At 44.6% G+C, this 14154-nt stretch overlaps 1 protein-coding gene across 1 annotated transcript in view; it reads left to right on the top strand.

Annotated features, from left to right (window-relative positions):
- The window catches only part of ABI2 (abl interactor 2), a 114854-nt gene extending 101039 nt beyond the window's left edge, over nt 1-13815 (top strand). The window contains exon 12 of the mRNA XM_019522908.1: nt 6884-13815. Coding sequence (XP_019378453.1) covers nt 6884-7059 — 176 coding nt within the window. The 3' untranslated portion in view covers nt 7060-13815. The remainder of the gene's footprint in view (nt 1-6883) is intronic.
- Nucleotides 13816-14154: the final 339 nt, after the last annotated feature.

Raw genomic sequence — 14154 nt, 5'->3', positions numbered from 1 at the left:
GTTGGCAAATACTATAGCCCATGGCCTGGAGACTTCTTTACCCAGTGTCCACACACAGGACTTTTAACAAACTGTTAGAGAATTTAAACTGGGGAGTCCTGGTAGAATTAATCCAAGGGGGCTGAAGGAACTGGGTAAAGAAATCTCAGGGCCACAGACCTGAGTATACAGGAATCTTGGGCTGTAGTATTCCTATAAATCTTTTCAGATGTGAAATTCACTTTTTTGGGGCTGTGATGATTTTTTCCAGCTCTAAATTATTACCCAGGTATTTTTCTGCCAGATAAACTTAGTTGAATTATATCAGAAGCTTTTTTTATATGTAATTTATTAAATTTTGGTGAAGATTGGAGCAAGCTTCAAGCAAATTCCAGCTGTGCATGTTCTCTTAATAGCTCATTTGCTTGTTGAGCCAGTGGACCCAGTTTTCCTGGTCTGTCCTTGGATTTCACATGGTTGTAGAACCCCTTTTGGTTGTGTTTAACATCTTTTGGCAGTTAGAATTATTTTTTTTTTGCCTCTACTTTCCTGCGTTGTTTTCTTCATACACATTCATGCTGTTCCTTTGTAAACCTCCTTAGCGACAAGTCCTTCCTTGCATTGCCTGTACATACCTCTTGATTTTTAGGCAGTGAAGCTCCTTGTGCAGCCACCTTGCTCTCTTGCAGTTTTCTGTCAACTGTGTTGGATTAATTTATGGGAGATGATTATATTGAAATGTTTTTGTTAGAACACTTATATGCTATATCTGATTTCTAAACTCATGAACAATAAAGCAACTGTGTAAACAAGACTGTAACTCTTGCCTTTATATCCAGTGGTGATTTAAAAAGAAATCTTGAAACCACCAAGCCATAGCAAGATTAGCTGCTTTCTGGGGAAAATTGTATTCAGCCGGTTAATGTATATGGCCTGAGGAAATGGCTAGAAATTTGAAACAAAAATCTCTCTCGTGGGGCAGCATGAAGCTTTGATCTGCTTTTTCATTGCTATTTTCTGTGAGACTGAACTGGGACACTGCAAAAGCAGCAAACCTAAGTGTGCTCAGTTGGGAAGGGACAAATGCTTACACTATGGTTTGGGTTCACAGAAATGACTGGGTGGGGTGGGGAAAGCATGCTGGCAGTCTAAAGAGAAGGTGAATAAGGAGTTCAAATTAACAAATAAAGCACAAAATGCCAGTCCCTGGGGTTTTTTAGTGAGAGTTCCTGATAAAAACTCATTTGGATCCTGACTCCTGGTGCCAAGTGGCTAAGGGGACTGCTTTAAAAAAAACCAATAAACTTGATTAAATAAACTCAATAAGAGAAATTGATCTTTTTATAATATATGACAAATGGTTAAGCAGTAGTTCATTAGGGTACCAGTAGAACAGAAGCAGATGTTGAGGTGATGGCTGGACATGATAATGAGGATGAATAATTTGATTGAGGGATAGAAGCCACCTTGAGAAATCTGGCTACATGTTGTTGCAGCCAGGAGAGGAGAGAAGCGGTTAAAATGACTTCTTGTAGCAGACGGGTGTTAAAGTTAATGAAGACTTCCACGCTATAGACCAACGGTTCCCAAATTTGGTGGGGGAGCCGGGCTTTGTCCTCCGGCTTCAGTAGCTGCTGCTTCCTGCAGGGTGCTGCTGGGGTAGGGGGCTACGGGCTCTGGCCCTGGGGCACAGGAAGAGTGGGGGCAGCGCATTGGGAGTGAGGGGCACTGGCAGGGCCAGAGGGCTGTGGGTCAGAAGTAAGGGGCACCTGTGGGGGTGGGGGGCTGTGAGTGGCCATGCTGAGGAAATGGGGTTATGAATGGGGTCATGCTGAGGAAAAGTTTGGGAAGCAGTGCTATAGGAGATCCTTCTAGTCAAGGAACTTGGGTAGTTATCTGCTGTGAACTGCTTTCTTTACTGGAAAATAAGTATTTCTGTGGCAACCACTTATTCCTTATAAGTAATATTGTCCACATTATGTGATCTGGGGTTGAAAGAGCTGACTGATGAGGGAAGAGACAGCTGTTCATATGCAGTTATCTTCAGTAATCAGTAGGAGTAACGAGGTTTTGTGTGTGGACTGTTGTATGACGTCACTTACAGACTCTACTAGTGCCTCAGAGCTGTCTGAGAATACGTGTAATGTCTAAGGGGGTAGATCTCGCAAAGCTCTTGGGAGCTACATGTGAAATCCTGGAATGGATCATGAGTTTTGATACAATTGCTATAACATACGACTCTTCTGGAAAGAGATTGAAAAAACTTATTCTGGGTATTCTGCTGCTAGACCACAGCTTTGAATAGCAGGTGAATACTGAGTAGTTTAAGAGGCTGGAAAAATTTAGCTAGGGTGCGCTTATTTTGTGGGATATTAACATTTGACCGCATCACCATCTAATTTAATGACGACAGGCAGTCAAAATTTTCATTTTAATCTTTTCCTGAGGTCACTTCATTGTCCACATCACCACACTGGTTCATCTCACTTTACGCAAGTGTTAATTTTACAGGGCCAATGGTGGTAAAAAAACCTTCTTAACAATGTGAATCAAATTAACTGCAATAGATATTCAGAGGGGGAATAATCCCCCGTGTCGTATAGAAACAGAATCTGCTCTTAGCTACCCATTCCCCAAATGCCACCCTGAGAACAATACTGGAGTAGGTTTTACAGTCAACTTAAGATTTCTTTTCAAATGTAAGTATAATTATCTGAAAACTTAAAGGTCATCAATGCGGGGGGGAAAAAAGAAAATCAACCCAAATGAGTAAGTGTCACTGATGTTACTTCCTACACCTTCTGGAGATTTTATTAAAATACTGCCTCTGAATCCATGTAATTTATGAGGTCTGACAGGATCATAGCTTGAGGTGATATGACCACATAAAAGGATTAAGTGTTCAGTAGATGAGGAAAGTTGCCAATATAAAAATGTGGAGAATAGAGATGTAACAAGGGAAGTTATAATTTCATAGTTGTTAGGGGGTGGAAGGGACCTTACAGATCATCAGGTTCAGCCCCCCTGTACGTGGGCGGGAAAGACTGCTGCATTCAAATGATCCCACCAAGATGGGCGTCAAGACATTTTTTGGAGATCGCCAGGGTGCATGACTGTACCACTTCTGGGGGGAGCCTGTTCCAAACCCGTGGCAAGTAGGCTTTTAAAGTTTTTCTTTGTCTAGCCTGAAGTGATCTTGAGTCAGCTTGTACCCATTACTTCTTGTCCTCTCCTGGCAGTCCTTGGTGAATAGCTACTCCCCCAAACCCTGATGTACGCCTCTGGTATACTTATAGGCTGCAACCAAGTCCCCCGTGAGTCTTCTTTTCTCCAGGCTGAACAGTCCCAAGTCCCTCAGCCTCTCCTCATACGTCTTGGTCTCCAGGCCTCTAATCACATGTGTGGACTCTCTTGAGCTTCTCCACATCCTGCGCAGAACTGGACACAGTACTCCAGCTGCGGTCTCACCAAGGCCGAGTAAAGTGGGAGGATGACATCCTTTGCCTTGCTTGAGATGCCTCAGTGGATGCATGCCAGAGTTTGGTTAGCTCTGCCAGCTACAACATTGCAATGGCAACTCACGTTCATTTTGTTGTTGGTCATGACACCCAGGTCTCATTCGGTTGCGGTGCTGGCAGGTAGAGCACTGCCGAGCCTGTAAGTGTGTCGTGGGTTATTTCTCCCCAAATGGAGCACTTTACATTTGTCTGTATGAAATGACATCAGGTTGAGATCTGCCCACTTCACGAGCCTGTCCAGGTCAGCCTGTATTGCCAGCCCATCTTCAAGCGTGACAACATTGCTCCATAGCTTGTTGTCATCAGTGAGCTTTGCCAGATTGCTTGTAATACCTGACTCCAAATCGTTAATGAACATGTTGAAGAGCACTGGTCCAAGTACTGACCCCTGAGGGATGCCACTGGTCGCCTTCTGCCATGATGACTCAGTTGTACCAATCAGTACCCTTTGGGTCCTACCACAGAGCCAGTTACCTAGCCACCCAACCATGAAGTAGTCCAGACTGCATTTTCCCAATTTGACCATGAGGCCATCATGGGAGACCAGGTCAAAGGCCTTTTTGAAGTCCAAGTATATGAAGTTCTATAATGAAGAAATATTGTTTTCTTTGGGAGAAAAAAAGATTTCTTGGCATTTTATAGGAAGATTACCAAGCAGCAAAAAAAATTCCTTGTTTTGTGATAACAGTGGTGAAGAATAAAATGTTACTGAAGGAGCAATGGCAAACACATTCAAAAAGTATTGGATTTGGAGATTCAGCCACTGAATTGGGCTGAATTTCCGCCGAATTGAATCAGGGACCAAAGTTTTGCACAGCCCTAACAATTACCTGTATCTGCAGGAGAGGTTGTACTGAGTAACAGTCTTAAATTGCAACCAGGGAATTTTAGGGTGGGTAGTAGGAAGAACTTTCTGCAAGTGCTTAATCCAGTGGAGCAGACTACTGAGACAGGCATAGAAATTCTGAAGAGCAGGTCAACCAAGCTCTTGGCTGGGATAGTTTAATGAATAATGATCGTTCCTGAGGTGGGTGGGTTTAGACTAGGTGACCTGGAAGTCCATTCCAGTCCTGTTTATCTTTGATTTTCAGTTATTCACAGTGTGCTGTATTTTGTAAAATAATTTCATTGAGATGATGGATTCGCTCATTAGTTACTTTACAAGTGCACTGATATGAAGTAGCACCTGGAATGTCTGTCTTTGAAGTGCGTTCAGTACAAGTGAAGTAAATTTACATGTTAGAACTGCATGCATTAAGACTGTACTGTGCCTGTATTTTGATGCTGTTGGCATGTATGCATTTCCCTTTAAAATTCTCAGGAGCTGGGTTTCCATACTAAGCATTTTTATTGACTTCTGGTCTCCCTTCACTCCCTTAAGGCTTAATCTTCATATATCTCTTCAGAAGAGTAATGAGGTTTGCAGTGCTGTAGGACATTAGGCTCCTGAACTGGTCCGTTATGTTAACTTTCCTGCTTTGGTTTGGGTTAGAGTATCTCTTGTTAATCTCCAGCTCCAGAGCTGGGTTCCTGTCCAACATGAATTTGTTTCAAGGCTAGTGTTATGTGCCACCGTGCCAAGTGTTCAAGAGTAATGATTGATGCTATTTACTAAAGCGGCATACACGTTTTGGCATAGCTGACTTGCTTTATGGTGTACACAGTCATAGGAATTAAACATGGAAAACATTTATTACATTACCGTACCTATCTTCTGCTAAAGCAAGAGAGCTCTTTACCTAATATTTCCAAGCGTTTGTCCAGTCTAATTTTAAATTTCCAAAGTGATTTGGTTTACAGTGTTTCCCTAAGAAAACTTTTCCATAGTTTAATAAATCTGTCAGGAAGGGGTTTTTCTGTTTTCTAAAGGGGTGGAGGGTTGGGGGACATCTGATTTACTTGTAATTCTCAGTTAAGTTTTACTTAATTTATGTCAGCTTGTTAGAGTTACCTGTCATGACACTGGGTCCCAAAGTGATTTGTCAATCAGTACTGAGGCTGCGCAGTGCCATGCATTCGCAGGCTTTGAGTATATAAGGAGTGAGGTTATGTGGATATCTAGGGCTTTAGCTTTCCATCAGTTTTTTCCTATTGCAGCTGAAGAAGTGCTTAGAATCCTTTCCTCCCCAGACTTCAGTATGCTGCTCTCTGGTCCTCTCTTTATTGTGATCTTGGCTAGTTGGCCAGTTTGCATATAATTATTGTATTCACTCAAATCCAAGATGAGAAATTTTCTACATTTTCCATTGGGGGTGGGGAGGGAAAGGCCCCTTGTCTTGGATTTCAGTACAAGGCTGAGGGGCCCCTGGCTGGGGCAATAGATAAAGCCACAGTAGCTTCCTGCCCCCACCTTCTACCTGCCCTCTGTGGCCACTGCCTCCTTCCTCCCCTGCTTACTGTCAGGCATGGCTGTGGCTTCAGTTCTGGCTCCATTTCCTCCTTGGGGTACAGAGTACATGGAAACGCTGTTCGTTGTCCAGCCAGCCAGCTGCAGTGCAGCTTCAGCCCCAAAATGCTGTTGCATGGCCCCAAAATGCTGTTGTACTTTTCTGTGCTCTGGGAGGGAATAAAACTGGAGCCATGTCTGATGGGAGGGAGGTGGGCAGAGGTGGTAGGGATCACAGGGAAGAAGGGGGCAGAGGCTGCAGGGAGCAGGTTGGGGGCACAGCAGCACTGGGGGGCAGCCACAAGGGGACAGATAGAGGGGGTGCAGGCACTCAGGAAGTGTAGACTACAAGGGAGAGAAGTGGCTGGGTGCGCCCCTTGCTTTTGCTTTCCCTGCTGTAGCAGTGAGGAGGGCAGATTTAAGATGATCTTCCAATAATTAAATTCTATGCCTGGAAAATTACAACAAATGTATAACTATTTTGGGGTGGAGGGTTATCTTAAATTCCAAGTCATCTTGGATTCGGGTCAATCCAGGAACAGAACATTAGAGTTGATTTGTAGCACTTGTAACTGCTTCTAGGGGGCCCTGTCTACACCATTGCATGACTGCACCAAACTTTCTGTGTTTGTTGTATTTATAAAGTTTTCACTTGATGAGTCTGAAAGATCAGATTCAAGAAAAGACTGTAGGCTTGTGTGAAGCTTAAAAGCTGCCATTGTTGATTCAGTAATGACTTAAAAAAAATTCCAGTGGGTAAGAAAGGTAAAGAAACACTCAGGAGTGAGATAGCTGCTCACTGGGGGAGGTGGTGGAAGTAACTTCCCCTACAGGCAGGGGGGTGTTCCAGGACCTCTTGGATGAGTAGGTGAAGGTTATGGAAATGTAATGGTGCCTCGCATTTCAAGACAGTGTATTACCTTTTACCTGTTTATTGCATTTTCTTCTCTTCCCAGCTGAACCATGTCTTATGCCCACTATTCTTTCTGTTTTTTCCTAGTTGTGGCGATCTATGATTACACAAAAGACAAAGAGGATGAGCTCTCGTTTCAGGAAGGTGCCATCATTTATGTCATTAAGAAGAACGATGATGGTTGGTATGAGGGTGTCATGAATGGAGTGACGGGGCTCTTCCCAGGGAACTATGTGGAATCCATCATGCATTACTCTGAGTGAAGACTACATGACAGAGAGCTGCATCTCACACTGCAGGAACTGTTGGGGCTCCCTGGACCTCCCCCAGCCTGTGGGGGCCCTTCCAACTGAACTGAATGAAGGATAATTGTAACAGAACCACTTTTTTGGCTTTTTTTTCATTATAAAAAAAATAGTGATTTGAGTTTTTTGAACAAATGGCTCTTCTGGCAGCTGTAGCGAGCCTTCTGACTTCGAATAAGCTGACCCGTTCAGGTGTAGATACTGGAGATGTAACGAACTTGTTGAGTAGCTGATACTTTACTCAAATTCAGACCGATTCAAGCAGGATCTGGGATCTATCTCAGGAATACTGTATGCCCCTGTGATATAACGCTGGCATTAGTGCTTGGCTCTGGGACATCCTGGATGCCAGTGGTAAAAGGTTAACGGCCAGTGGACATCCTTCCCTTTTTGTACACTACACTTGCATGCAGCTGGACGAACATTCACGTGCTAGCAAACATTTGGATTTGTACCCAAAGCAGTTCACGTATCTGACTTCCAGATGGTTCGTTACATCTTTAACATGAACACGTCTCCAGCTGCTCTGCACTTGTAGACTGATGCAGGGGCACACAGAGCTGGCTTTGATTCACGTACCTTTAAGTTTAGCTAATTAAAATGGATGCAGCCAGACCTTTCCCTCTCCCTCTTCCATTCCCTTAATCTTAGTTATTTGAATGCCACAGTTTTTTTTTTTTAATGCACTGGTGTAAATGTTATCCTTTGCTGCAAGTTCCCAGCCTGCTGGTGCTGCAGATTGAACTGAACATGCGTTTGCAGTTTTATGATGAAGGGAAAATTGAATTTACCGGTCCCTAGGAGCTAGAGGATCACTCTAGGGGGAGAAGGTCTAGTGTTGGAAATTCCTGATGCATGCTTGCACTGGAGGCAAGTTATTCATCCCAAATGCTCAATATCATGCACAAATTTCTTTAAAAAAAATGAATGAGGTATTGTAAATTGGCCATTAGACTTGATTTCTAGGTTTCAGTCTACACCAGGAAAGGCAGTGCAAAGATAGGGCAAGCGGCAATTGCTGTTATCAGTTCTGCTGCCAAAATCTCTTTGGTGGAAATAAAAAGGGCTGCTCTGTTTATTGGTTTCCCACAGAAAGCTGAGCAGTAATTGGCGGTTACCTTAGCTCTTTCATAGCTGTGCCTATCCAGGTATGAGTCAACCTCCACTAAAAGTTTCCTGTACTTTTAATAGTTTACTTTTCACCCATTTTCAGCTGTAAAGGCCATTACTTGAGTCTGCCTAATGTGTGCAAGTCAGCCACTAGGAACGACTTAAAAGGTGAGTGTTAGCTGTTCATGAATTCAGCAAACAGATGTAACTGGCTGCTGCTAGGCAGCTGGTTTCCATCCAGGTCAGGCATTGTCCTGGACTTTGTAGCTCTGGTCAGATTCCAGTCAGCATGAACAGTAGCTTAATCATGTCTGGATAAGGCTGCAGCTGTCAGTTAAGGCATGAGTGTGAAATGGAATATTGTAGAGAGCAGTAGAGAATATAATTCCTGAGGCTGATTTTGCTGCCTTATTAGCAAAAATATGTATAACTGAGCCAGTTCTGTAACTTGGTAGTACAGCACCTTGCCAGAAATGGAGGTTCAGAGCGAGCATAGATTCTCGGATAAGACGGGGAGCACTGCTGTGTGAGGGGGGGAGCGGGGAGGCAATGAACAGTCTGTGCCATTCTTCCTTATTCTTGGGCTGTGAAAGCTCCATGCTGTATCGGATGACTCCGATTGCAGGCCCATACCCTACAGGAAGACTCTGGTGTGCATACAGGCACAGGCCTCTTGCAGCTATGTGGGACAAACCAATTTCTAGGGGAGGCTGAAAATGCTTAACCCCCAGATTGTTGCAGCTTTGGAGAGGCTGGGCATCCTCTCTGTTCTGGTCAGGGCTGCCTTTTCTTCCCCCTGCCTCTTGGGACGTACTCATTTATAGTTAGCACTGAAGCTGAGACACTATCATCCTCCTGTCAGGAAGCTGCTTCACTCAATTACCCCCTCTGCCTGTCTGCCACAGAAATAGTGCCATTTATTCAGTTTCCCAGCCTGGTCACTGCAGCCTGAAAAGGCTCATTTGATCTTGTTGCCAGCGCATGTGCTTTGCTCCTTCTCTCACCTTTCCTGCCCTTCTGGAAGGGGGGCAATTATGTGTCATTCAGAATTAGAACTGATGGCACTGATCAAAAACGCTTCCTCTCTGGAGTTTTTGCCCTGTAGCCAAACTCATGAAAGCAGCTGTTATCAGAGCCCCCGGCCCAGTACCCTTGTAAGCGTTCTCCATTGGAGCTGCCTACCTGGACAGTTACCGAGCCTTGGCTACGGGGTTAGTTCCTGCACGTCTGCCGCTGTGGTGGGATATCATGAAGTTCTGAAGGGACCAAGCACATAGCCTACAAAATCTGACAGGTGGGATAGGGCTGCTCGGCCTCGGAAGTGGGAAACCTGCTGCTTTCCAGGGAAGTGGCTTGGATTGAGGGACCAGTGTTTTGTCTGCACCTTGCTGAGAACGTGTGAGAGCTTGCTTATGTTGCAGGGCGTTTCTGGATCACCTCCTGCTGGTTTTATGCTTTATGCAGCACTAATGTTGTAAAGAAACTTGTTGGGTTTTATGCATATTTTTTATTTTGTACAGTTTTGAATTCTGTAGATTGTCTAGGGATGATTCTGTTATGATCATAGACCAGGCCCAAAGTAATCAGATTTTGTATGTAATGTTACATAGACTGCATGCTATTAAAGTCAGTGAGGGTCGTGTTTTCCATTTTTATCCTGGATAATAATCCCCCCCAACCTATTTTCCCCTTTTATTTAAATATTTACTTTAAAAAGGGGTGGGCTGGGAGAAGATGATATTCAAACAGATGAAGAACTTCTCCCACTGCGTCCTGCTATCAACACTAAAACGAGGATGTTAAAACTTAGGTGCCACTTGATCATGGTGTTCTCTTGTGCACAATGGGGAGGGGTGGGGGGGTCACACCAGACTAGCCCAAAGCATGCTGTAGGGTCAAAATAGTATCCCTCCCTTACTTCCTCTGCTAAGGTATTTGTTTTTAGTTTTTCCTCAAAATTCGGGAGGGTTTCTGCAGGTGATTTTGTTTAATTAACGTTCAAGTTTGAGAAGAATGAAAACATAAAGTTTCGCAGGGATGAAGATAATAAATATATTTTATATAAAACAATTGTGAACAAAATGCACTGTGCCAGTCTGCTTAATGGAGAAGAGAGGAGAGCCGTTCTGGTGCCTTGATACTAGGGAAGGAGCGGCGTGTGGAGGAAAAAGCTTGTTACTGTAGGAACGGCAGGCAAGGTTCGTTGGGTAGATGCAAGATCTTTTATTAGACCAAATAAATCATTGGAAAAAAGTTTGTTGCAAGCTGTCAGGCACAAACACCCTTCAGGCATTTGGAGACTCTGTTGCTGTTATGAGTTCCCCAACCAACAACCCTTACTGCAGGAGCTGTCTTTGTGTCCAGTTTCTTTGCATGACCTGGAGGTGCTGGTTGGTTTTTACGTCCCCCAAGGGTGTTTGCAGCGGCTGGACTTTGGGAGCAGGGCAGGCAGTGCTGAGGCTGTGCTCCCTCGCACATCAGCTTGTGTGCCTGCCTGTCTCGGCCGCTGTCAGGAGGCATGGCACAGAGCAGGGCAGGCTGCTTGAGGCATTGCTGGTGTTGCAGGAAAGCAGAAGTAGCTACATGGGGAACAAAAGAGAACACTTTTTGGCAGTATCATTTTCCCAGATCATTTGAGGAAGGGGTAGGGTCTGCAAGGCCATGAGGTGACTGCACACCTGGTGAGGATATCTCAGCATGACCCTTTAGGAGCAGAGTGCAACTCCTGCCCCCAGTGAGAGATCCCTCTGTGAGGAGTGATGCTTTGCAGTTCAGGTAAACAGCTCTGGGCTCGGTTGCTTATGTGAACCATTGGAGTTCCCTGAGCCCTCTCTTCCCTCCCCACCAAGTGCCCCCCTCTTGGTAGGGCTGTAATTAGTGTCATGGTTTGATAAGTTAGTTCTCCCCCCAACCCCGCATTCTGCTGCCACTACCTTATTGGGCACCTTTCTCTGTGGTGGTTCCCATGGCTCCTCCTGATAGATTACTTTTCCTAGAAGGGTCTGACAGATGTGTCCGTCATTTTTGCGTGCTCCAGCATGTTAGTACTGCTGAAGAGAAGTGGTTCTGCTGAGCTCTGCTTGGCTTCACGCAGGGAACAGTTGCCACCCAGTGTCATTTGCTGTTCATAGGGGCTCCTAGTAACAGCAGGCCAGAAGTTATAGGGAAAACCTAAGGTTCATCTCCATTGGTTTGCCATGCTGGCACTTGTGGACATGCAAAGTGGCTGCCTTCTTCAGGAGGTTGGGGACAGCTGCTTTCTGAAAGGTGGCAGCTCCCACCTGGGGCTTTCCTAGTTTGGAGGTGAAAGCAGGGGTGGGGAGAGCAACAGTATTTTTTTTTCAAAGGCTTGCTCCCACCTCAGCTCAGCCTCTGGGTGATGCTGGAGGCAGCAGTGGAAGGAGATCTTCCTGGTTACCCTGCTTTTACCTTTTTCCTAGGGAAGAAGCTTGCAGATGAGGCATAGGGGAAAACAGATGCTGTCCTTTAAGTGTCACATCAGGCTTCAGTGTCTCCAACCTAATCTGCCTGTTGAACCTGGGCTCCAGGAGTCTTAGGAGCTCCCTCCTGCATAGTGGTTAATTGCTCTTCTGTTGGGTGATGGCCTAGGGGAGTTCATGATCATGTCTAAAGGGAGTGGACTGCTTCATGTTACCCTGCTGGCCTTGGACTTAAATCAAAGGCTGAACATATGATTGTAAATGTTGGGTTTGCAGGGACTGACAAACAGAGGAATTTCAGAAGCTGCTGCACAAAGAGATGACTTGTTTAAAGGCTATTACCCATGCTGGAAGCAGACATGGGTATCATTCAGGATGGGGGTGAACTGCCGTTGCTCAGTGATTCTGTTGTTAAACTGTGAAAAGCAGAAGCCCTGTTGGCAAGTACTCCCAATATGCCAGTAAAGTACCATGGTTTCTAAGTGGGGATTTAGCAAGTGTTAGGGCAGATTCAGTATTTGGCCAAAGCAGTGTGATGACATTACAAGCCATAGGTTGGGGAAGCGATAGGACAAGTGCAGAGAGGTTGCACACACAGAACAGATCATTTAAAGTAATTCCTGTCTAGTATTTGGAACTGGAAAAGTGTCTGTCACAATCTGAGCAACGGGAGATAGAAGATGGGATGTAGTCTACATAGAATTTGCTGTATTTGCGAGCATATTTATCGTATTTCCTACCCCTGGGCTATTAAAGAGTTGCACATTTGTGCATAAGACTATATTATATTGTGGGGAAAAAACAGTGCAAGAGGGGGGTTGGTTTGCGTAGTAGCTGAAGTCACTGCCTATAGTTATAAGGTCCCAGTCCATCTGATTTTTATTTTGAAACTACAAGAACAGCAGGGCTGCCTCCTCCCCTCCCCCATCTGATATATTTGGGAAGATACTTGAAAGCTTGCTCAGTGCAGCCATAGCTCAGCCACTGCTATCACAGGAAACAATTCCTAGCCCACAGTATTCTGCTGCATTTGTTTGACACCAGTATGTATACGCCACCTCCACGGCAAAAAGCAGAGCCTAGCTTTGGTGTTGTAAACATGCAGAGTTTGTTTAGCATCTTTCCTCATTACAAGGCATCTATCACAAAAAAGGTGCTTTGATAAAGCACTGAAAGCAAAGGCAGTATCCAGTTGTCAAGACGTGCCCTTACAGCCAGCCTCTTACTTGATACCGAGATGGTGACTCTGCTGAAATGTGTGCAGTGCATCCATTCCTGTCTCTCTAATCGATAACCTCTGTGAATTCTACCACTGTTGACTAATGTGGAAGAGCTGAGCTGTGTACAAATTGATTTCCGTTAAAGTGCTGACACGTCTTCTGAGTTTTTTGTAAAGAACAAGTGCTTATTTTCACATTTGAAAAGAAGAAGTGTCTTTTGCAATTTGCATGGGCAGGTAGTTTCTATGAATCCTTTGGAAATGTCAGTGTCTAACATGCATTTTCTCCATGCATTTTTTTTTCTTGAAATAGAAACCACCCCATATGGTTTACAGTGAGAAGATAAGCGATTTGTGCTTTTGATTCTGGTACTGGTCATGCGGTGGATGTATTCGGAGCCCCCACTCTGACATGGTAAATGTTGATAAATCAGTTACAACACATGCAGGACTCTGGGGAGCTGTGTGCTGCCAGTAATGTTTTATTGTGTGAACCATTCAAACCACCTTCCAATGAGTGCAGAACATTAAATTTTTAAATTTTTTTAATTGTACTTGGAATTAACTGTTGCTGTGTACTAAACCCTCTTGTTAAAAGTCCTAAATAAAGAACAAAGCACACCAAGTGCTCTGTCATTGTGCCACTTCCATACTGCTGGAGACTAACATTGCAACGGTTAGCTGCTCTGCTTATAGTGGACATAGGGAGACAGAAACAATACAAATCTAGTGTTTCACTTGGTCACTGCTGCCAGCAGGCTCTTGGCTAGAGAGACTATGATTAGTGCAGCTTGATTGCCAATGGTTAAGCCATGTTCCTGTTGTAGGTCATCTGCTGTATGCAGGCTGCAAATCACTTGTGACTAATGGGATTCACAAGTGTTTCCTAGTTGGAGTTCTGCACCCTAAGAGAACTGCTGTTACAAATTTTCCTTTTGCAAAGCAGCAAAACGGTCTTTGGCTCAGTCCTTTCTTGCCCCTTTCCCTTGGTGTGGCTAAGGCATTTGTCCAAGGATCACTGAACAGTGCCTAGCAAAATGCACTGGAATAAAACAGCTGTAGTGGCAGCATGAAATCGGTTAATTTAGTTGCCATCCCCTTCCCCTATGGAGAAGCACATGTGCTACAGTTCCTGCTCATGGAAGATGGCACTGCACAAACATCAGTTCCTAGCAGTTATAGCTTGAGGCAGAGACTAACCCCGTTACAAACAAACCCCAGAAACTTGCAGCTCAACGCGTAGATGCAGTATGTAGGGGGAATTCCAGCTTCTATAGTTGGAGG

The sequence above is a fragment of the Gavialis gangeticus genome, unplaced genomic scaffold (assembly GCF_001723915.1).
Source record: "Gavialis gangeticus isolate Ggan-Ray unplaced genomic scaffold, GavGan_comp1, whole genome shotgun sequence".
NCBI lineage: Eukaryota > Metazoa > Chordata > Crocodylia > Gavialidae > Gavialis > Gavialis gangeticus.
This window is presented reverse-complemented; position numbering and strand designations above follow the sequence as displayed.